Source organism: Sinohyriopsis cumingii, chromosome 1, assembly GCF_028554795.1.
Source record: "Sinohyriopsis cumingii isolate HCF-2022 chromosome 1, ASM2855479v2, whole genome shotgun sequence".
In the NCBI taxonomy this organism is placed as follows: Eukaryota; Metazoa; Mollusca; class Bivalvia; order Unionida; family Unionidae; genus Sinohyriopsis; species Sinohyriopsis cumingii.
Genome location: NC_142961.1, coordinates 125893913 through 125919550, shown reverse-complemented (window position 1 = coordinate 125919550; position 25638 = coordinate 125893913). Strand labels below are relative to the sequence as shown.

At 34.2% G+C, this 25638-nt stretch overlaps 1 protein-coding gene across 1 annotated transcript in view; it reads right to left on the bottom strand.

Annotated features, from left to right (window-relative positions):
* Positions 1–109: 109 nt before the first annotated feature.
* Positions 110–25638, bottom strand: part of LOC149807826 (transmembrane protein 59-like) — a 39699-nt gene continuing 14170 nt past the window's right edge. The window contains exons 3-6 of the mRNA XM_089971045.1: positions 23637–23728; positions 18382–18607; positions 8158–8465; positions 110–6976 (exon numbers count right to left, since the gene is read on the bottom strand). Coding sequence (XP_089827171.1) covers positions 6848–6976; positions 8158–8465; positions 18382–18607; positions 23637–23728 — 755 coding nt within the window. The 3' untranslated portion in view covers positions 110–6847. The remainder of the gene's footprint in view (positions 6977–8157; positions 8466–18381; positions 18608–23636; positions 23729–25638) is intronic.

Below are 25638 nucleotides of genomic sequence, written 5' to 3'. Positions count from 1 at the left end.
AGCAAAGAAACAAGGCTGTCTGGGAAAATCAATATTATATCACATGTATGCAAGTACCTATGATTTAGAAAAGATTTAAACACATGGAAGAAATAAAATTCCAACAAGGTTCAATTCATTTACCTTTAATTCTTTATTTTTAACTCTCATCTACACCTGAAGAATAATACTAATAATGTCTAAACCCACATATCAGTTCCTCAACCATTCAAGAAAAGAAAAAATTGTGACATTCTTGAAAATCATGGTAAACATGTATGTTGAATATATACAATACACGACTTACTAAACATTATGAACTGTCATGGATGCCCCAGCATCATAAAACCAGTCGAGTTAATTTAAAATTACATATGAACTGCCCTACAGGCTTTAGCAAGGCAGAATCAGTAAAGATTGAATTACTTATGAACTGCCCTAAAAACCCAAGCCTCACAGAGTCAATATAGTTAAATTCAAATTACTTATGAACTGCCCTTGCAGTTCCAGCAAACTAAAATCAGTAGAGTTTAGTTCAAAAATTAAATATGAACTGTCCTTGAGATGCCAGCAAGGTAAATCCAGTATAGTTCAAGTCATTTAAAACTTTCAAATGAATAACACAACAGGTTTTATTTTAAATTCCAAGGTAAGAAATACCAACATTATGATAATATTTAAGAATGCCTAGAAAGCTGTGCAATTCATCTAGAGCACATTATTGAGCTTGCATGAACATTAGCAGATGTCCAACTGCACAGAACACAGACCCATATTTGTCGACAAAACAAATGCACCAACAGATATGGTCAACACTTTTTGATCTAAAAATGTTATCAAACATGTAAGAAAGACTTATATCAAACAGCACATTCGGTAACTGTAGTTCTGGGTCTAAACTGTTCACATTTGGTTCTACTTTACACTGAGGTAAATACATTAACTTACATGTCTGTGTCTATATTACTAGAATAAAACAGCACTAACTAATAATTTATTCAAGTTTACATGATACACATACTTAAAACAGTGCAAGAACTAGACAGCTCCTTAAAGTTTACCATCATGTCTAGCAACACTGAAAATCGAGACCATGCAAGATCTCATAAAAGTTCATGGCACTATGTCAGTGGGTTCCTCAAATGATTAGTTTAAAGAGTGCTGATGTACCTTATCTGATTTTCAAGTAACGTTAAGTTACATGCAAAGGTTGGTCACAGTGACTGCAAGATCAAACGCAAAGTTCTTCATGTTACCTTCTTCAAATATCGGTCCATCTCAGAATCACTGCTTGTAATGAGACCACTTTGCATAGCAGTGAAAAAAATAAAAAAGCCTGATATGTGAAACAGGAAACAATTTCCTGATTATTATCAAATGGCCATTTGGTCTTAATATTCCATCAATTTGCAGACCTTTTAAAAGAGATAAATGTTAATACATGACAAGCTGGGACTACAAAAGCTTACATGGTGGAGAGTAGATTTAAATAAGAAATGGGGGATGGACAGCAGTTTAAAGTAGGCAAAATGCCTGCCTGCAGATACATAGTTTCTGATTATAATTCCCATATAATCACACCACCCTGACAATTTACTAGCTAAGAGACAGGACTTCTTGATACATGCTGCAAATTCCAACAGCTGCTTCTGTTACTGGCAAAAACCTTAAAGGAAAGGGTGAACAAGATTTGGACTAAAATACCAAAGCAATACCATAATATGGGAACAAATTAGAATTACTTGAAGTTCCAAATCATATGTAACAAAATCATACCTTCTTTTATTCAAGCCATTTGATACACAATGAACATCATTAGGACAATAGAGAATTTCAATAGTAACCTATTTAAAGTCTGCTTTCCCATCTTTCTTCACACTGTCTGATAGGTCTAATACAGACGGCTGGGAGAAGAGTATGTAACTTTGCTTGTAATATGGTATGTTTGTTAAATTGTGTTGGTTATAGTCATATAGAGCAAATAGCAAGAAGGAAGTGTTGGAACAAAATTAATAATTAAAATGAACCTCGTCACAGTTACGCAAACACTAATATGCAATTAGATAGATCCTTTAACCTCAGTTGCACTCTGCTGCACAGAACCTATAGCTTCATAATACAATGAACCTGTATTCAGTGTATTTCACGTGTTTTTATTTTTAAAAAACCATAAGACAGTTTTCCATTCTCTTGAAAATAAAAAATCTTATGCTACATTACAGAACACAACAAGCTATAACCATAATACCCCGTTTTTTCCACACTTGGGTTGAACTTGTGTGTGTTTTCTCCTAAAACACATGTAGCACTGTGCACAAACAATGACAAAAACATTTAATGTGTAAGTAAGCTATATAATAAATGATATATTTCAAAACCTTCTTATATTCCCACAAAATATGATTATGTACCACACATAATTTCTAAACAGAAAATATCAAACACTCATTCTCTCAATATCATATACTTGCATATACCTTAGTCCCAAAATCTTGGTACTTTTCAAGCAATTACAGAACATATTAATTCTTCCAGAGTACGTTTCCTTGTCCCACTCATGAAAACAGCTCTGGCCCCTTCAGCTTCTCATTGGAGAATTTTGTAAATAAATAAAAAAAAATGCCCAAGTAACTCAAACCGCCACAACTTTAACTCCAAGCACAGTTTATTGATTATCTTTTTAAAATCACTATGTAAAGAGAATCTTTCTAGTGATGTTAAAAATGTCCCAGACCATGAAACTGTGTGAACAAAAAAGTGTGTTCTCAAGATTTGCACACCTTTCTTCTCTTTTAGAAAGTATGGTGAAATCTTTTGAAAAAGGGCTTTCAAAGAACCCAAAATATCCTTAAAGACTGGTGCAATATGCACATAAAATAAAAGAAGGGGTTCATGAATTGTATCCTCTGTAATCAGGTGTCCATTACATACCATTCAGAACAGTTTCACTGCATAATGGACAAATCTACAAGTAAAAAAAAAAACCACTTACCAGAAAATTTAAATTGCTTATTCAACATTACAGTAAAACCTAGTTTATAATTAATCTTTTGGGATACAAAACCTGCTATATCATATCTATAATTCACTATATTGTAATGAGCAATAAATGCTTCAGTGTGCACGTTATTGTTATTTTTGTTTGAACCAAATAGAAGTTTTATTTTGTGACATTTACATCCAATTCCTCTCAATTTTCAAACATTCTCCTCTCAAAGCTTCAAACATAAATCTATGATAAATTAAATAACCATATGATTGATTTTTTCACAGTTTCTCACAGAGAAAATTCAATTACCATATTCATGAATCTTTGATAACTTCGTAACCAGAGTTAAAATTTTCTATAAGATTTTGACTCAAAAATGCATAATTTTCACCAGAACAACTAGAAACCCAAAGAATTTAATGAAATAAATGTCATCTGAACTATGGTTCAATAAACTGCAATTATCTGGACACACAAGGAGATATAGATTTTGTCTGCATATAAATGATTGTATTGAGAACTCAAAAATGCGTACAAAACAACACATGTATTAAGGGATCATATCACTGGTCTGTGTAATTAATATTTTACCTTTATAAAAACAACTTATGCTGACTTATTCATATAGACACACACACACACACACACACACACACACACACACACACACACACACACTAACAGAGATACTTGGGCCAAGGCTAAGATGTACAAACAATTAAGCCATTAAACAAATGGACTGCAAACAAAAAAATAAACAAAGAGTCGAGACTGAAGATGGTTTACAAGTAATTTATCCCAAAAAACTTTCCATACCAAATAAAGATTATTATCACCAAGAAATAGATATTGATACTTATATACAATCTGACCTCCATGCTTCTATGATTTGCATTTCGTTTCAATCCAGTTTTTAATTTTCCTTCCTTTAATTTGTGCCTGTATAATTTATTTCCAACTACCAACCATCTCCCTTGAATAGCAAAAAGCGTACTATCTTTTGGCTGACTGCTTAAGGGAGGCTATACTGTATAATGAAAAATTCAAATATCTCCAGAATTAATTTATAAACTGAACAAATGAATTACACTCATGCCCACAACTGAAATCATGACCAATAATAGATAGCAGAAAACACAATTACAATCAAAACTTCTTAACTTTGTGTAGACTCTTGCCAGTGAGCATAAAACACAATTGTAGTTCAACTTCTTAACTCTGTGTAGACTCTTGCCAGACAGCATAAAACACAATGGCAGTTCAACCTCTTAACTCTATGTAGACTCTTGCCAGAGAGCAGAAAACACAATTACAGTAAAAACTTCTTAACTCTATGCAAAGTACTACAATTATGAACATTGATTAAATCTGGCTTTTCAATAAATAGGTTCATGGGTGAATACATTTCATTACTAACTCAACAGGTTCAAGTATATTGTTGGATAAATAGGTTCAAAGGTGTTGAATAAATCTATTGAATAAATAGTTTCAAAGGTGTTTAATAATACTATTGAAAGGTGTTTAATAATACTATTGGATAAATAGGTTCAAAGGTGTTAAATAAATTTCTTGGATAAATATGTTCATGAATAAATCTGATTATTATATAAATAGGTTCAAGGGTGATGGGGGTGCTGAATAAATCTGCTGGCTGGATATGGTTCAATGGTGAATTACTTGTCTATAACTTGTTTACATTCATTACAAATTACCATCTTAAATGTATAAATATAAATATATAAACAGAATTGGGATAAACTGGGCACCTGTTATGAAACTCTTCTCGACTCCAAATCTTGTTCAAATATAATCTTACCAATTAAAAGGCAATATCTGCACATTTCAAGTATGTTTCTGTGCCTAGTGTAACAAACTGTTGCTCAAAATACTGAGTAAAGTTTTATGATGGAAGGGGTCAGACCAAACTCGTGATATATAGTTAAAATGAGAAAAGTTTATGAATCCTGAGTTCAGAAGCATAAAGTACAATCCAATAATGTTCTTCTGTTGTTAAAATCCAATCAAGTTTTTGGTCTCCTTTATCTAATATCCAACCAGGTTATATGGGCACATTTCTTTAATATTCAGCAAGATTATCTTGTCACCGTTCTTTAATATCCAGCTAGATTTTTGGTCACACTCATGTAATATCAAACAAGATTATCCGGCCACCTTTCTTTAATATCGTGCAAAGTTATGTGGTCACCCTTCAGTAATATCCAACCAGGTTATCCTTTTCAATTCACTTAATGTTATCTACATAATTTACCTCCCCTCTACAATTGTATCCTTTATAGGGTCATAATTGATAATTCTGTTGAGTGAGTGGTTTATATAGGTTGCTGTATGTATGAAGAGCTGCTGTTTAAAACCCAAATCAGGGTAAACATACAGAAGATTGCAGTTCAATAAATTCCCCGTTTAAATATTTTCACCTGTGGTAAACTACAGCCTGTTGAGGATACTGTTTGTGCTCACATTCCTTTTAAGCCAAATCATTATTAAATGAATGCTAACTTTTGCTGATCATTACAGAATATAAAGCCGATCGTAAAGCATTGGAGCAAGGTAAAAAAAAACCTCCAATACGTTTGATGCTGATTGATTCATGGTGTACTGAAAGTACTAGCTACACATAAACCATCATTAATTTCATAATATACATCAACAATGAAGTGACAATGTGACTGTCATATCATAAGAATAAATACTTGTCTATGTATTTGTAGCAAGTGACACCAAAATGGACATAGATATCAAATAGAAGAAAATACAAATACTTTCCATATGACACAATCTGGATTTCCTGAAATCAAATTTTATCAAATACAAATTAAGTATTTACAAAGTCTGAGAACAAGTATGAAATGATTCTCTTTTACTTAAGGATCCATGGAATTGGGTATTTTGCCTGTGCCTCGTGCACCAGTATATACCCCAATGAAAAAAAAAGTCCTATTAACACAGACAATCACAGAGAATCTAAGCTTAGATGCTGCAACTACTGTCATAACTGGAAAAATGATACCCATAATTCACAAATGTGCTGGAGAAAAAAAAACATAGTCCACCTGTACCTTTTTCTGCTAATTATGTTCTGAGTTATAGTGATGAGAGTCTGCAGAGATTCTGAACTTTGTAGAAAAAGATAAATACCAAAGCCAATTTAAGCAGATGAAAAACAAAGATGCCAAAAGGAACTTATGGCTTTATCAAAATTATGTTTATAGAAAATGTCGTATCAACACAACTTGCACAAATGTACAACCAAATTTATGAAAGACAAAATATGATCATTACGCATGTAATTTAATGGAATTCTGAAACTTTCAAAGTGTATTTCCAAATACAAAGTCACATTCAACCAAATAAGAAAATCTATTCTACTGAAAAGAATTGTAAGGCGGGAGTCTTTGACTTAATTTCTAGGAAAAGGACAAAAACCTACATGCCACAAGTAGCTTCTAAAGATAAAATTTATTATTCTAAAGATAGCATTTATCAACTTACGTGATTTTTTTTCTAAGGACACTTGTCAATATCTAACTCCCATCCAGCTTAACTTTTCTAATCAATTATTTATACTAGTAATTTCATTTATGCAAGCAACTTGAAGTAGCTTTTCAATGAGAAAAAAAAATCAAAATGTTAAAATTCTTTTTCAATACCTCAAGCTAAGGAAAGGTAAGAACTAATTCAACTTTTTTAAATAAATTTTTTAGCAATATTTTTTACAATTCTGATGACTGTAAAAAAATTTAACTTTGGAAATAACAATCAGTATCCATCTAGCTACATTGACCAAGTGGTAACTGATTTATTGGTTGAAAATGAATCTGTACATGTCAATATACAATCCTTGTATCTGAAACACAGCAACTAAACTTGCTGAATCTTTATTTTTATTGGAAGTGGGTAAACTTCAGCTGTCTCTTGTGGGTAGCTTGGCTTGAGTCCCTGTGACAACATGGCATTCATCACCTCAAGATCACCATTTATACTAAGTTTCTGAAAAAGAAAAACAAATTAGCATGTGGTTTTAATATTTTGTTTATTGATAAACACCTTGATGAAATATTCTGCTTTCTAATGGATTCAATTTCGTATCTGCTACAAAAAAGTTTGTCTTGAAGAATCAACATAACATTTTTTTGTACTGAAAATTACAATACTTCAAGTCAATATAGAAAAGTAATTATATATATATATATATATATATATATAGGACAAGACGTTTCGGCCACTTTAAATCTATATAAGATTTTTTTGAAGCAGCAAGATATATCTGAAGTTCCATATATTTCAAGATATCGCAATAAAATTTGAAGGCCATGAATGATAGACAAATCTATTACTGGGTTCCTCTGAGACATAGTTTTTTAATAGGGTGATGAGATATCAAATGATTTGGGATAATTAGTGACATCACGCAGATGAAGTAACTTTTGTACAATTCTGTAACAAATTATATTTCAGAGTTTTGCACTAAATAAAGAAATAAAATAATTACAGACCTTGATGTAGTGAATATGAAGTTTTGTGAACCAGTAAAACTCATGCTTACCGCTGTTACACATCGGTAACCTGCTGGTGAAAAGCATGCAGAAATAACCTCCTTCCTGGTGAAATGTTACTTCACATATACGAGGAAGGAAATACCTCAACCAACTTTTTCAAACGTCTCACATTTAAATACAATAATTCATAAATTATGCATTAGAATTTTATGGAATATTCAATATCAAATCTGTGTTGTGTTTTTGATTCTGAATGCAGCTTTAACAATTTTTCAGTCATATCGCTATGATGCCTGCAAGGTGACAGTTTATAGCGATGTCCAGCATTGGGACATCATGTCACAGACATGTAGCATGATGTCCCACCCAGTCACATTATCCTGACACCAGGTCGACCAGTCCTAACACTCCTCTCTTAATGCTAAGTGCCAAGCGAGGCAGGTGCAAGTACCATTTTTATAAGTCTTTGGTATGACTCAGCTGGGGTTGGAACCCATGACCTCCTGTATCTAAGGCGAGTCTATAACCACTATGCCACCGGAGCAGTCAATACAAATTTTAAAGATGGGCCTCTATATATAACCTTTAACATAAGAAATAAAATTATCTGAACATCTTTTCAGGACTGACCAGTCATTGGTTAATCAAGGTACATACTAAACTTATATTTACCTGTGGTTTTCTGAAGAGTCTCTGATCTGGTGCTGTAGCTGCTGCTGTGAGACACAACCAGATCATGGCTATGGCACACATCAACAAAAGGATGCTGAGGAGAAGGCGAGGCAAACCCGATTTTTTCGCCACACATGACAACCAATCATTTGAGTCCTCCATCTCTTGGAGTTCACGGGCTGAGAGGCTGACAAAATCGCCGTTTTCATCATTTTGATGGGATTTCAACTGGGAGTTTTTCAGTATTGGCGTGGCTGAATTATCCAGGGCTTCAAGAATAGTCTCAGGATAGTTGACGGTCTTGTACTCTGAAATTATGTGAATATCACATGTACTTACTTATAAGTCAGATCCAACAGCAAACTACATGGACCCATATTGATATTACATGATGTGCTGGCAGATCAGGGTATATGCAGTTTGATAGGAGGAATCAGTAGAACAAACATATAGACCATAATCTACCAGTGAATTCTGCAATGGTGATCTGGGTCCATGCAGTCTGCAGTTGATCTGACTTAAAAGTGAGTATATAGGGTATCAGAAATAATTAGAGGATAGCATACTTTTGGATAGACACATTTCAGCTATTTTTAAGATATGACTAATATTTTGGAAATGTTATTCAGTTTTGCTGTTGTCCCCTTCCATTAAATGTCTTTTCTAATGTTTAAATGCTTAGGAATTTACATCAGTTTGTTGGAATTAGATCCAAATAAATTTGTCTTTCTATCATCCAAAAGGAAAGTTTTTCTAAAATGATTTAAAATGACAATTTGTTTGTACTAAAACTTACTTTCTTTTCGGCAAGTCCACCTAGAAGTATAAAAGTTATCTTCTACCTAATTTTACTTTAAAAAAGGTAAATAGATTTCAAAACCAACTAGTACATAACAGATGCCACGTTGTGTACTTTTATTGTGGAAACAGAGGCACATTTTTGTTTTACTGCATTTTGTACAACTTAACAAAGTTAAAGAAAAATACCAATGCTCAAATGGCTTGATTTATTGTCTCCAACCTGTGAAATGTGTGTGTGTGTGTTTTGGATTTTGAACGTAGCTTTAACAATTTTTCAGTCATATCGCTACAACGTCTGCAGTGTGGCAGTTTATAGTGATGTCTAGCACTGGGGCATCATGATGTCCCACCCAGTCACATTATCCTGACACCAGGCAGACCAGTCCTAACACTAACCTCTTAATGCTGAGTGCCTAGCGAGGCAACTGTTAGTACCATTTTTGTAAGTCTTTGGTATGACTCGGTCGGGGATTGAACCCACGACCTTCTGCATCCAAGGCAGATGCTCTAACCACTAGGCCACCGGAGCGATCCAACTTGTGAAATACAAGCTGTCAGAAGACAGCATACCCCACCTGTACACATATTAGGTGACAACTAAATTGTTTGAATTTCTATGGAAAATCTAGCTATGTAGGCAATGACGTTCTTAAAAATGTTTTTCATAATGAAAGCTTAGCATCAAATAACCCTGTTCTCATCACAGCTTGCCTTTTAAGGGCACTACGACTTTTTGTCTTGGAATGTCGACATATATCAGAACAAGAGAATGAATTAATATAACCAAGCACTCTGATTTACATGAATCTTTCTCACCAATATCAATAAACAGACATTTACCTGTAAAGCCCCTTATGCACTACACACTTATCCCAAAGTTACAATTTGAGAAAAGTAAAAAAACATGGAATTTAGGTCACAGTGACCAATTTTTGTTACACCACAAAGATACATAACCCAACAATTAAGACTGCTTGAGAAAGTGACCTGTGGCATAGATCAAAGTCATGTAAGCATGAAATGTAAGTCAAACAGCCTACATTTGATGTAATCATGTAGTACTCAAAGAGGTCACTGAATAATAAAATGCAGTTCATGGTGACCCATTTGCATGACAATTTCATTCTCCCCAAGTGGGAACCACACTAATATGCATGACCCTACAAATAACAAAACCTTAAATGGCAAACTTTCACTTCAAACTTTCCCCACAAAGTGCCAGAATAACTGGTAATATTCAGTTTATCAGTAGTGAATCAGCACATTTTGATTCAGTACAAACTAGATATGCCAAGAAGTCATTTGGTGAAAACCTAATCTCTACATGATCATCTGCTCTGGAGGGAAAAAACTGTCCACATCAATATGACCATACATTCAAAAGGAGTAACAATATTTTCAAGATTTTCATATTTAGCGTCAAACCTTTTGCATTTGGTTAATTAGATATCATCATAAGAAGTGCTGTATTGAAAATTCCATATTGGCTGTGCAAGGCGCACTAGGATCAACTAAATCTTGGGATCAATGCATGTGTCAAGTTTCATGGTGATCTTCTCAGTAGTTGTTGTTGTTGTTCTAGGGTTTAACGCCATTTTTCAGCACAAGATAGGCTATACATGGCGGCCAGTATAACTGGTGGAGGAAGAACCCTGGAAAACCCAGGGAAGAACCACTGACCCACGAGAAGCTACTGGCAGGCTTTCCCATCTTCTCAGTAGTAAAGGAGGAGAAAGATAACAAACTTGTGCTAATGCACAGTTAATGAACAGCAGGCCATCTGGTCTTACAAACAACATAACCAAAAATAAAACAGCTTAAACACAAAGATTAACCTCAAACTTTTTTCCATATATTTCCAAAAAAGTATAACAAAATTGGTTTTAGAAAAGGGCTAAACAAGCTCTGGCATATGGCAATGACCCCCCTGCAGAGATACATAAATGTACAGTTTCTTCATATCAGCCATAATCAAAACTTTAAACTTTGACCCGCTGTCTAGCCTTGCCAATACCAATGCTACTGGGGTTGAAGCATCATCTCTCCTGTATCAGTGAGGATAAATCACCAGTAAATTTTATAAGAGTACAACAGTTTGATAAGCTTTTAAGTTGACACTGCTTCTAGAGCATGAATGATTATCTATCAATCAGTGTTCAATAACTTCTAGCAAGTCTGTCACATTGATCCAGTCCTGGTGCATGACAAACCTTCATTACAGGACTTGTCCTCAATATTACAGGACTTGTCCTCAGTGTTAAGTTTATGGTTAAAGGTGAATTAAAAAGTATTCCTGTAAGAGGCCAGACACAAAATTTTAAGCAATATAAAAAAACAAACAATGGAAAATATACAACAATGTGAATCATATATATGCATCCACTCTTTGAAGCAGGGGTATATACAACTGGTCACTGCCAGGGAACAAATACTGAATTTCTATGAAAGGATGGGAATTGACCTTGTCTCAGTTTCAAGGAAATTCTAAAAAGTTCTCATAACCCTTTCACCACTAAGTAACCACAAAGGAAAGACTACCATTCAAAACTAAGTAACTTTCAAGATCTTAATAAATGTAGGCAACATATTTGGTACCACTGTGAAGAGTACAAATTCAGGGTTCTGAAAATATTCTCATAAGCAAGTTTGGTCTCACACAGATAATTATACAGGTAAATTAAAAGGTTAAGTTAGAGGTAAATTTCACTGTATTCTCTATAAAATGTTGAATCAAGTGTTTAAAGAGTAATATGTGGTCTGTTTTTAATCCAATGTTGTGTTCTTACAAATCATGGCTTGAATAAATGCAATGTTATCTCAAAATTCAAGCAAATCCAAAGGTGTGTTAATGACATTTCTACAGGTATTTAAAAACTGAAGTATACAAGGTTTTATGTTCATTTCAATGGAAATAAGTATGAATTAAAACATGTTCTGACTGTGAATGACTGTGAACCAGATTAATTTAGCAAATATCCAAGGTAGTTCTTTGATAAACACATCATTTACATGTACATGCACACCTGTGCAGGCCCAAATATCATTGCCAGACTTATACTTTTGTGTGATAGTCATGGAAGCAAGTGCGGCAAGCATTGCAGCACAGGTGAACATCACATTTCTCACAAGCCATTGTTGTTTTGGTCCTTTTGTAAGGGTTATTCCTCACTGATGTACCAGGGTGGCTTGCCAAATAATTGTGATGTTTCTTGCTGCATACAGTGCACAATCTGTCTGATCCACCTTCACTTGTTGGCCAATAGCATTTGTCATCAAGTCTAGTGTCACTGTTGCTTTCACTTCAGTGACGCTTGAAAGAGTGCTTGTACCTGAATGTTCCAATAAGTGTATGAGTAACATCAAGACGAAATGACAGCATGTCCCGTTTCCTTTTATTAGGAAGATTATGATCAATGACTGTTCCATCAATGACATAGACACTGTACAACGACTGCTCTCTCAATTTCGTTTCGTTTTTTTGGTCCAACTACACAGACTTCTTGGAACGATTTGTCCTTAAATTCTGATCTAGCCTGTCTACTTCTCCCATTTATTGTGCATAGGTGAGCACAGTTGGTGTTGCTGGAAGCACATTCTCAGTCTTTGCTTTTCCATGCTGTGGTCAAATCAGGTTTGACAGGTGCATGGAAAGATGACAGGTAGTGTACAATTCTGTTGTCCTTCGAATAAGATGCAAGTATTGGACCACACATGAGCCAGTCTGACGATCCTCTGGCTAGGCGACTTGCAACTGCATTTGACAAGACTAAGACCTTTGGATATCCCTTTCGATTTGTGTGCACTGTGCCACAATGGTAGGTATTTAGGCGATAAAGGTAATCTGCTAACTGAGGACTGGTGTAAAAATTGTCAGTGTAGATGACAATGCCTTTCATTTGAAAAGGTCTTATTAATTTTAATAACTACTCTGGCTGCCAAACCTAGATTTCTGTTCACAAGAGTTCCATTTTTCCCAAGGCAGACCTCAAAATCGTAGCAATATGCTGACACTGCATTTGCAACCACCCATAACTTGATGCCAAACTTGACAGGATTCTTTCATGTATTGTTTAATTTCCATGTCTACCTTTAAAGGCTATGATGCTTCATCCACAGATTTTTCTCTTCTTGGAACATAATCTAATTTGAATTGCCTATGACAGTGGTCTAATATGAATCTTATCTTGTTCAATTTGTCACATTGAAGATTTTGACTGGTATCATCACTGAAATGCAGGTAGCGTTTTACCTGGACAAACCTGTCACATGATATAGTTTCTCTGAAATTTGATCCAAGAAGCCAGAATTTCTAACTTTTATACCAATACAGTTCATCTTTGTTGAATTTCATAACTTCCATCAATATCAACAGGCCATAAAATGTCTTAATTTCTGATAATGTGACATCAGTCCAAACACCTTTGTGTTGATTTGGGTCAGTCTATCGCTTCAGGTGTGCACTGGTATTTTTAAATCTTGTTATTTCTGAAAACACAAAGTTGCTATAAAGTAGCTAAAAATATTCAAGAGGTGTTCCTGATTCATCAAATACTTGTGTTGGACCTACACATTCGGAAACTGTGTGATTACATTCCGATGGAGGTTTTGTCCACTGACAAAATTCAGGTGCCTCATCCACATCGGCGAGTTCAAAACCTTCAAATTCCTCAATGTCATCACTACTGCCAACAACATCACACCATTCTTGTTGTATATGTTCCCTCTCATTTTTGATTTATCTTTACAAGATCAAAACTGCCAATATTTTCAATTATTTCATCCCCAGATAATTCAAATTCATCATCAGACGTGTGCATCAGTTTGGATGTACTTAAGTGACTTCGAAGATTTCCATTTATAGATTGGGGAAAAAAAACATTCTTGTAAAGAACCTACCTTAAAGTCACAATGCATAAAATAGTATGCAAATGAATCAATGTACAATTAAAATATTTACTATAGGGGAATCCTAGACATTGACCAATTAGAGAATTTATCGCCAAAAAGAGACATGTATGTGAGACAGGAATACCAGTCTACAGTTTTTACCAATCTGTAGTGTTGAATGGGATAAACACAAAATTTTTATTACATCATATATGATGCTCTCAACATTAATTTAAATGACATTCTTGTCATTATTTTAAATGATGCTCCTGATACTAATTTAAATAATACTACTGACAACATTTTAAATGATGATTTGACATTACTTTATATGATACACTTGACATATTTTAAAAGATACTCTTGATGCAATTTAAAATAATGCTCTTTACATTATTTTAAATCACGGCTCTTTAAATATTGCAAATGATACTCTGGACATTATTTTAAATCATGCTCTTTAAATATTGTAAACGATACTCTTTACATTATTTTTAATGATTCTGTTTGCACTATTTTATATGTTACTCTTGACAAATATTAAAAGACACTTGACATTATTTTAAATTATACTCTTTACATTATTTTAAATCATGCTCTTTAAATATTGTAGACAATACTCTTTACATTATTTTAAATGATTCTGTTTGCACTATTTTATATGTTACTCTTGATATATTTTCAAAGACACTTGACATTATTTTAAATTATACTCTTTACATTGTTTTAAATGATGCTCTTTAAATATTGTAAACGATACTCTTTACATTATTTTAACCGATTCTGTTTGCACTATTTTATATGTTACTCTTGACATATTTTCAAAGACTCTTGACATTACCTTAAATGATACTCTTTACATTATTTTAAACTTTTCAGAGCCAGTGATTGTACAAAAACTGGAAATATTAACTTAAACTTAAGATCAATAACTGATATTTACAAAGTTCCTCAAACAGTGACATTTAAAACTTTTCTCAGAGTAAATTTACCCGTGTTACACCAATTTAAAATACAATAATTCCAATTTTTATGAAATGAACGCATTTTCTGCAATTTGATTGCATGTAAACAGTCATGTGATACTGAACTGGAAGTTTTTACACATTGATAAATTCTGCAGACTACTTTTGGTTCCCTGTTTCCATGTCATTTAATGTTAAGTTGTATCTGTATCAACCCATTAAACCCAAATAACAACAAAAACCTACCCACCCACTCCTGTGATTTCCAATCAAAATTTACAAACCACATATTAAAATGGACCATTGTTAAGTTAAAGCAGTGTAATTCTGCGGACTTTCTTGCACTCCACCACTCAACCCTTTTGCAGACAAAGACATGTGGTAGGCTTTACAAGCCAATCTTCAGGAATTATTGCATTTCACCTCGACAACATGTTACAGCAGTGGTTATTAAAGGTCAGGGTCATCTGTCAAACAAGGGATCTCGCTAGAAATGGACATGATTTTGCTTTTGGAAGATCAAAATGCGTAGAAAGCAAAAACAAAGTTGCTATAACAACATGTGCTTAATTTTCAAACAATAAAAAAAAAGAAATATCCTGGTTTAACCACCACATTGTTTTGAACAAATAAAATTAATGATCACAACAATCTATCACTGGCATGACCCACTATGACATTCTATCCCATATCACTGTATAAAGGATCAATGACTCTTGCCTAGCAAAGATAGGGCTATGTATTTATCGATGTGTACATTTTACCTAATCACTCACAAAGTTAACATAAAGTCCTTCGGACTTTATTTACTTTGTGACTGAGTAGGTAAAGTTTACACATTGATAAATACCCAACCATGATCATTTAATCCTATAGTGATTTTTGTGTAATTCTACATAAATTCTATGGGTCTGGGCAAATTTCTTTCATGAAAGTTCAGAAGAAAGAAAGATGAAGCATCATGATGGGAAATGTTACATGAAGAAGGATCTAAATGCTATTTAGAAAGAACTTCAAGGGAGATAAATCAAAAAAGAACTTCAAGGGAGATAAATAAAAAAATGTTATTCACTAAATTCCATTGATATTTTAGTTGTTGCTGTTGTTATTGGGTTTACCGCCATATTTCAGCACATGATAGGCTATGCATGGTGGCCAGTATTAATGGTGGAGGAACAACCCCAGGAAGAACCACCGACCCACGAGAAGCTACTGGCGAGCTTTCTCACATACCCATGTTAGCTGAATCCTAGACTCGAACCCACGCAGACAGAGGTGAGATGGCAGTGATCTGTAATGGACAGCGCTTTAGACCACTCGGGGCCCCGATATTTTAGTACATAGTACTCTGAAGTGTTCAGCATTTGAGCTCTCTATAAACATTAGCTGATATTGCATCTGAGATTAATATAATCTATCCTGGAGTTTGCACAGAGATAAGGAAATCCCAGTAAAGGGCTTATATTATTTGTCGCACCACAAGGCTCTGCTGATTGGGAAGACAAATAATGTTACCCTAAAACTTGGATTTCCTTGTCTTGGTATAAATACCAACCTAGATCATTTTTCTCGCCGAATTGTTTTTCCAACTAAACTAAAATAACCCTGCACTTTTACAATATAGTTAGCAGATTCAACGCATACTGCATTAATCACCTACTATTATTGCCTGACTTTATATAAAGGTCATCAGGTCTTGTACACTTACGAAAATCTGAACGATTATTCAAGTACAATCTAGCTATATATGCTTCTCTTAGAAAAAAATAATCAAGAAAAGCTTCTTGACTATGTGTTGGAAGTATTGCATCTCGAGCCACATCACATACTATTGTTCTGAAATACTCCACATCAGTAAGAATATGTTAATGAGTGTAGTGTGAAGAACTGTCGATCCTAAGTACATAAGTAATATGCATAAGAATATAGAAACATAAAAGCATTCAATATTATTAGAGTATTATTACATTTAATCTATGAATATCATACGAAAATTAAAATAAGCGATTAACATATTTCATTTAACTTTCATCAGTTCTAATTTGGAAAACATTCTATGGTAGGCAATGATATGATACATTTAAATACTGGGTTCGCAGTTCAAATGAAGTGTGTAGGGACTGAGGAGATTTCTAATTACTTGAAATTTTTATACCCTGGAAATATGGCAAGTGTTGCTATTACTAGTACAATGATAGGCTACATGGAAATTTTCTTGCTAAATAGTGTATGGACTGATGAATAAACAACTCTGATTAGCAAGTACTGGAAGTTTCATTGCAATTACAGCACAAAGTTTGATTCAGCTGTGGCTGTTTAGGGGTATCTGACAAAGTCTAATGAATGCAGGTCTGACATGACACATTTCTGGTTGTTGCCAGTTTTGCTGTTGCTCTCGAGAGAGTTTGAATTTTTGTAGTCAGTGTGATGTGTATACCCTGTGTGTCTCGAACAGTGTTTTCTGCTTTAGTTCATTCAACACAGCATTGCAAATTTTATATTTATAGCTCAGGAAATTTTCAGGTCACCATCATTAAATGTACCTAAAAGTACATAATTCATTTCACATGAAATATTTAAAATGAATTAGGTACTTTTATCCAAATGCTGCTGACCTGAAAATTTACTGAATTACAGATAGGATCAAATCTGCCATGCTGTGTGCAACAAACTAAAGTTTCTAGCATAACAGCTTGACTTTGTGTGCTTGTGTGTGTGTCCATCTCTTTCAAAATGTTTTTGTATGGTGCAATATTTAAGTTGGAGAACTTAAGTTGCTTTATGAGTGAATTTCTTTTTCTGTTATATATCTGTTGTTGTTCTATTTTATAACAAATCCATCAGGCGCAGCAGAAGACAACCAGGCTTTGTTCTTTTAGAAAGAAGTTCCTAGCTTTTGGACACCATGACTAAGATGACCAGAGTGAGAAAACCAGGCTGGATAAGAAAAGCAAAGTTAGCAAAACAGCTTTATCTGTCATATGGGTGAGAAAACCCACTACAATCTAATTGACCAATATGTCAAACATGGAGAAATGGAATGAAATTCAGCACAGCTATTTCCCCAACAGTATATAAACAATCTGAAAACTTTACATTCTTGCTGGAAACCCCATGTTTTGTTTATAATAACTGATCCTTCACCACTCAGGCTTTAATTGATAAAAATATTTCATCACAACAATTACATTCTAAATAACCCCATGATTTTTCCTAAAAGAAATGAGTAAAATTGAATTCTTTAACAGAAATAGGATTAAATAGAAGAAATTTCATCAAGTAAATATTTCCTAAATATACTGGATGTGCCCTAAAATTTTATATCTTTTTCATTACGACTATTCTAACTATGAAAATTTCCAATATTTTAATAATTTAAACAAGGGAATACTACAATGATTTGTTATTTACCAAGTATTCTGCCTGGTAAGGGCCAGCTTAATTTCTATCACCTTGTTATCTTGTACAAAATTAATGACATCAACATGAATTTCTGTAATTCTGTTAATTATCAATCTACCTTAATGTGACTAAGAAAATTTGAGCCTTCTCACTTGAATCCCATACATACCATCCTCTCCCTCCTCCTCCTCTGGTGCATCCAGAATCTCTGTGTAGAAGTACACGGGCCGCTGCTGTTGAGACTGGATGATGACAATTGTGCCATCTGCTTCCTTGAAGAACTTGGACCAGGTGTATGTCATCTGTTGGAACATCTGATCAAACATGCCACTGTACACGCTGTGCATGAACATCAGTGGGTAAAGCACATGGATATTTTGTTGATTTGTTTCAACCTAGAAAATGCCATGAGACTAATATTCATGAAAATGACTCTTCCACGGGGTATACATATCAACCACGAAAATGTTTCCATTTATTTCAAATAAGTGATAGCTGAGAACAGCTTTAAGGAAGAATTTTAAACACAGACTAATCAGTTAAGTGCAAGTGCACCAAAATTCCACCAGGATGAAGAAAAAAAAGGGACAAAAACCTCCAGAAATTGTATGTTATCTTCCAAAGCTCTGAAAGAAAATCATTTGCATTTTGATAAGTCTAAATTTGCATTAATTGTCATGATCATTTTAAAATACAAAAATGAAGTAAAGTCCAAATGCAAACAACATCGGCACTGATATGCAATTATTTAATGCAGACTTGCCAACCCCAATGAGAGTCCTCAAGGGAGATATTGAAATTTTTTCAGGGAGATTTCAATTATTGCTGGGAGGATTTCATCAAGGGAGAAATGTGTTGAACATGTTTACAAAAAGTGAATGATTTTCATATAAACAAATACTAATTCAATTCTAAAATGTTTTTTTTTTTGATAATAAAAACAAGATATAAATAACAGACTGAACAAAACTTAACAGTGAAGAACATCAATTAACACGACTCCTGTCGAGACATGGTTTTTGCTCCTTTGCATCTTTTAAGCATAACTCTGTCAAACTACTGTCTCTCTGAGCAAACAATACCTTCTTGTTTAACAAGAAGTCTTTCTAGTGTCTCAGTTTTCATACTGATCCTGAAGTCAGTCATATTCTTCCTCACAAAACTAAATATTCTTTCACAGGATGCATTGCTGTGAGGGATGGCGAGAATATAGCTCATCACTTTGGCAATAAGTCCAAATTTTGCTTGACCAATGCTATCTTCATCCAAGTCTGGTCCATGGCATCTGCTAATTAGGCTCCAGCATTCCATCAGGTAGTTCTTCAACATGGTATAGAGAAAACTGCTTCTGCAGCTGATGCAGTGAAGCTCCTGCAGGCATGATTACTGGAAACCGCTTCACAAGGAAATCCAGCACTGCGAAGCTGATGAAGGGCCTCTTTGTCACATCTGCTACAACCACATTTTTAAGATGAGGTTCTCAAACATTTCCATGCTTAATTAGAGTTACATGCTGCTGTAATGAAGGCTTTTATGGAGGTAAAGAATGAATCAGCCTTTTCTTTAGGAAGTTTACATTCCTGCATGAAGCTCCGAGCTGCTTGACCAATCATTATTTCTTCATCATTCTTGATGTTGTATCCAATCCAGAAGTCAACAGATTCTGTATCCTTGTAGATCATGGCAGAGGGTTTCAAAAACATGGCCATAATCTGCTTAATAAGCTCTTTTATCTGAGCAGCCTGTTTGTGGATCATTGGTTCTTCTGACGCAGCTCAAGCTTCACCCTGTCAAAAAGGGAATGATGAAGTCCAAGAAGAGAAGGTTCAACTTAAAAGTCCTGGACATCAAATTTTCCAGAACTCTCTGCTTCCTAGAGTGATTGGCTTCCACACTTTGTCTTGTTTTGACTTCTTTACTGGCAGAGTTCTCCTCTTTGCACTCTGCCTCAAAGAAGGTTGTAAGTGGATCCCACTACTTGAGTACCCATTTTGTCATTTTTCCAAGAGACAGCCACCTGGTACTGCCATGCTTGCACACCTTAGTGATATCAACACCTGCTTCTTCTTGGCAATATATGAATGCATGCATCCTACTGGTGCTCTTTTCCATGCAGTAGTAAATGTCATGAAAGAATGATTCTACATTAACAGTAAGCTTCTTTCAAGCCCATTCACCAGCCAAGTGGAGTCGATGACAAATGCAACCAATTGCATACAACTCTGGCTGCTTTTGCAGCAAATATCTATAGGCACCACTCTTCATTCCTATCATAACATTGGCATTGTATGTGGTGAATGCTATGCAATTCCTCCAAGGGATGCCTTTTTCCTCAAATTTTTTGTCAGCCATATTTTAGATGTTTTTCCCTGTTCCCTTTTCCGTGCACTCCATTAATGTTAGAAGTTTCATTCTTGTATTTCCATTTTCAATATAGTGAAAAACAAGTGGATATAACTTGTCTACCCTGTCATTGCTACCATCTGTAGCAATACTAAATGGTCCACTTTTCATTGTCTAAACTAAAGTTTCTGTAGAAGCTGCTGCCAGTTCCTTAACAATACATGTTGTCTTTGTTCATCCACACTGCTATTTTTTAATGATGTTGTATGCTGAATGGGATGGATGCAGGAACATAGCCTTGAAAAGGGCACCTGCATGATTGGCTGCAGATAGAGAGATATTATGTTCAATGAGAAACCCAGTAAAAAGTGCTTCAGCTTTGGTCACAGCTTCTTCAAGGGATGAATGCACAAGTTTGAACAAATTTGACACATCCTGAGTGTTTCTCGTTGTCTGTGCAAATGTTAAGTACCTGTGAATGTACATGAAATTTAAAATACTGACTCAGAAACAAAAGATAACAAAATATAAATTGCAATCATTCGCAAAAATGAATTGCATTTAATGTTCTTACTTTTTATTAAAACTTCAGGCACAATTAAGTAATTGTTTCTCTTCCCAATCTTACTATATATCTTTGGCAAGTAGATGCAGTTCTTAGGAAAGAGCTGATAAACCTAAATTGTTAAAGTACAGTTTCGGGTTTATGGCTAAATAATAATAATAATAATAATGTTAATGAAGTCTTAGTATTTTTATTATCTGCGGATGTATCAATTCCATTGTTGTTTATTCAACTGTACCTGATTTAACCAATCTATCAGTGTATCCTAATTTCACTAAAGATAATCATAATTTTGATGCTAGCATTCAAATTACAATTTGCAGCATACAATTAAGGCCATAAAAATAAACAGTAAGATTAAAAATTTACTTCTGTGACTGGAAATGTCGATAACAATCATCGCGCATGCCAATGGTAACAGTGAAACATAAATTGCACGTCTTGCAAAATGCTGTATGTTTATCACTTCCATGAAAATTCAAGGGTACAAGAAGCTTTGAAAGAAATTATATATTTTTTTTACTTTCCAACTTCGTCTAAATCTCCCTTTCTTTTAGACATTGTAGAAGAGATCACCAAATATATGGATTCAAGTTTGCGTGCTTGTCAAAAACTTCTGCGCACTTCCGGTCTTACATGCTGGGGAATTTCCATAACATTTTTCATCAAAGGAAACAAAATTTTCCCGATTTGTTTTATGCGGAGATAAAAATAATAATGTGGGAGTGCGGGAGGTGGGTTGATTTTGGGGAGTCTCCCACAAAAAACAGGAGGGTTGGCATGCCTGGTTCAATGTGCTGGCATATCTGTGTCTGTGTTATTTGTTCTACTTATTACTCCAAACAAACTTGACAGACACAGATCTGCCAGTGTATTATATGACAGAAGATCTGGATCTCTGCAGCCAGAAATTGGAAATGACTTACAAGTGAGTATATACAATAAATGAGGTTTAATAAGCTTGACTTACAAGTGAGTATATACAATATGAGGTTTAATAAACTTGACTTACAAGTGAGTATATACAATATGAGGTTTAATAAACTTGACTTACGAGTATATACAATAAATGAGATTTAATAAACTTGACTTACAAGTGAGTATATACAATATGAGGTTTAATAAACTTGACTTACGAGTATATACAATAAATTAGGTTTAATAAACTTGACTTACAAGTGAGTATATACAATATGAGGTTTAATAAACTTGACTTACAAGTGAGTATATACAACATGAGGTTTAATAAACCTGACTTACAAGTGAGTATATACAATAAATGAGATTTAATAAACTTGACTTACAAGTGAGTATATACAATAAATGAGATTTAATAAACTTGACTTACAAGTGAGTATATACAATAAATGAGGTTTAATAAACTTGACTTATGAGTATATACAATAAATTAGGTTTAATAAAGTTGACTTACAAGTGAGTATATACAATAAATGAGATTTAATAAACCTGACTTACAAGTGAGTATATACAATATGAGGTTTAATAAACTTGACTTATGAGTATATACAATAAATTAGGTTTAATAAACTTGACTTACAAGTGAGTATATACAATATGAGGTTTAATAAACTTGACTTACGAGTATATACAATAAATTAGGTTTAATAAACTTGACTTACAAGTGAGTATATACAATAAATGAGATTTAATAAACCTGACTTACAAGTGAGTATATACAATATGAGGTTTAATAAACTTGACTTACGAGTATATACAAGAAATGAGGTTTAATAAACTTGACTTACGAGTATATACAATAAATTAGGTTTAATAAACTTGACTTACAAGTGAGTATATACAATATGAGGTTTAATAAACTTGACTTACAAGTGAGTATATACAATAAATTAGGTTTAATAAACTTGACTTACAAGTCAGTATATACAATAAATGAGGTAGAATAACTTAAGTTTAACCTAATGACCATCTAAAACAACTACAGAAGAGGAACAACTTTTCTCACTATAAAAATGTTGTGGGCTAAATGCCTTTTTTTTAAGCACGATAGGCAGCTATACAGTATAACTGGTGGAGGAAGAACCCATGGAAACTCCAGGAATAACCACCAACCCAATGGAAGCTATTGACAAGCTTTCTCACATACCCACATAGGCTAAGCTCAAACCAACAGGTGAAATGGCAATGAACGGTCAAGGCAATCACTTTAGACTAATTGGCCACCTGGGGCCAAAATAAATTTAAATGAAAACAAATCTTGTGTTACAAGAAGCACACTAGTGCATTTCTGTCATTATGTACATAATTACCAACATAATAAAAAAAAATCAAACAACTGGGTAATGAAATATGCATGATTATCTAACAAGTTAGTTTCTATAGGACGACCATATCAAATTTGCATAAAACTTGATATGTTAACATACTGTACACCCCTTAAACCATGGCACCTACAAAGCACATTCATATATCCAGAAGGTAAGTTTAAGTTAAGTATTAAGTTTACTCAGTCTAGAGTTACTCAGTGATATAATTACCTGCTGACGCTGTAGAGAGAATGGGATCTGGCTGTTACACCCCATCAAACAGGCATCATATTCTTCTGTCTCCTCATAGGCCTCCCTACATGCTGCAAAGCACAACACAGACCAAACTCAGTATTTTTAAAGTTTGTACAGTGTCTGTGAGAGAGAGAGAGAGAGAGAGAGAGAGAGAGAGAGAGAGAGAGAGAGAGAGAGAGAGAGAGAGATTAAATGAGTGGAAATATGATTATGCATACAGCTTTCATCAACATGAAATATGTGTAACATACCATTTTAACATCTTCACTTACTCTTACAATATTTTTTTCATTACCTATCTTATAATTAAGTGAAAAAATGTTCAACTTTAAACAAAACCTCTAGCCTGAAATGGCTGTTTTAGATACACTAGGTTAGAAGTCACATTTATTAAATTTTTGTTCACGGATGTCATTTTACTTGCATTTCTTGTTAAGTGGTATTCTCCATCAAAATGTTGTGGGTTGTGGATGTTTCTTCCATAATTAAGTGGTATTTTCTATCAAAATGTTGTGGGTTGTGGATGTTTCTTCCATAATTAAGTGGTATTTTCTATCAAAATGTTGTGGGCTGTGGATGTTTCTACCACAATTATGTGATATTTTCTATCAAAATGTTGTGGGTTGTAGATGTTTCTTCCATAATTAAGTGGTATTTTCTACCAAAATGTTGTGGGTTGTGGATCTTTCTTCCATAATGAAGTGGTATTTTCTATCAAAATGTTGTGGTGCCATCATTGCTCAGTAGATAGCATGCTGGACTCACAACTGAAAGAGTCAGATGTTGCTTTAAATCAGAACAATCATTTCGTTTAAGCTATAAATGTATTTAAAAAACCCAAATGAAAAGAAGTACTTAATAGCAATAATAATCAGAAAATAATCGTGGTTGTCATCAACATCATCTTTACCGCCACCGGTATGTATAAAGAATGGGATCAGTTCCCCAACATTTTCAAGCTGATAAAACTAGCCATGCATATGCCCTTTAGAAGGAAGCACAGAAAAATATTCATACACAGATAAAGAAGCGAGTATGCTCAGAAATAATTCACAGATTAATCTTATACAACTTGAGGTGGCATCTTTTAAAGAGTTTGATTTCAGTACAGCTCTAAAAAAAATGGAGCAGGAATTAAGAGAGAGAGATATTGAAGTGTTAGGTAAATAATGAACTATGACCGTTTCCTCTTCCACCTCCTTTTCGACTCTTTCATTTTTTCAGTGACAAAGGGTGAAGTCCCCTTCAAGATAAAATCCTGGCAGCATCTCTCCTTAAATTGTACAAAAGGAACAAATTTGGAATTTCTCTTTTTATGTAGAGATATTTAACCAGTGATTGGTTGTTGTTGTTATGGGGTTTAACGCCATTTTTCAACACAAGATAGGCTATACATGGCGGCCAGTATTAATGGTGGAGGAAGAACCCGGGAAAACCCTGGGAAGAACCACTGACCACCAAGAAGTTACTTGCAAGCTTTCTCACATACCCACATTGGCCAAATCCTAGACTCGAACCCATGCAGACTGGGGTGAGATGGCAGTGATCCTTAACGAACAGCGCTTTAGACCACTTGGCCACTCGGGGCCCCTAACCAGTGATTGGAGGTGCTGATGGAATAAATAAAATCAGCACAGAATCAGCAAGGGGCAGAATTTAAACCACTCAAGTTTATCACCTTGTGAAAAAAAGAAAAAAAAAACAAATTACAGAATATAACTGGGTGTTGTCAATAGTTTTCCTTCTTCACAAACAAATACAAGTACCTGTGGCTGCAGCAGTCTGCTGCATCTGCAGGAAGTACAGTGTGATAGATTTTGTTGGTATTCATCCTCATACCCATGCCCAGATTTGTTCTAGATGAGATTTTTATGCATGAGAAAATTGCTCTATTTCTTCTGTTTTGAAGATAACATCGTAATGTCTTCCACATTTAAGTGAGACATGCAATTGGTAATAAGATGTTTTCAATCCATTC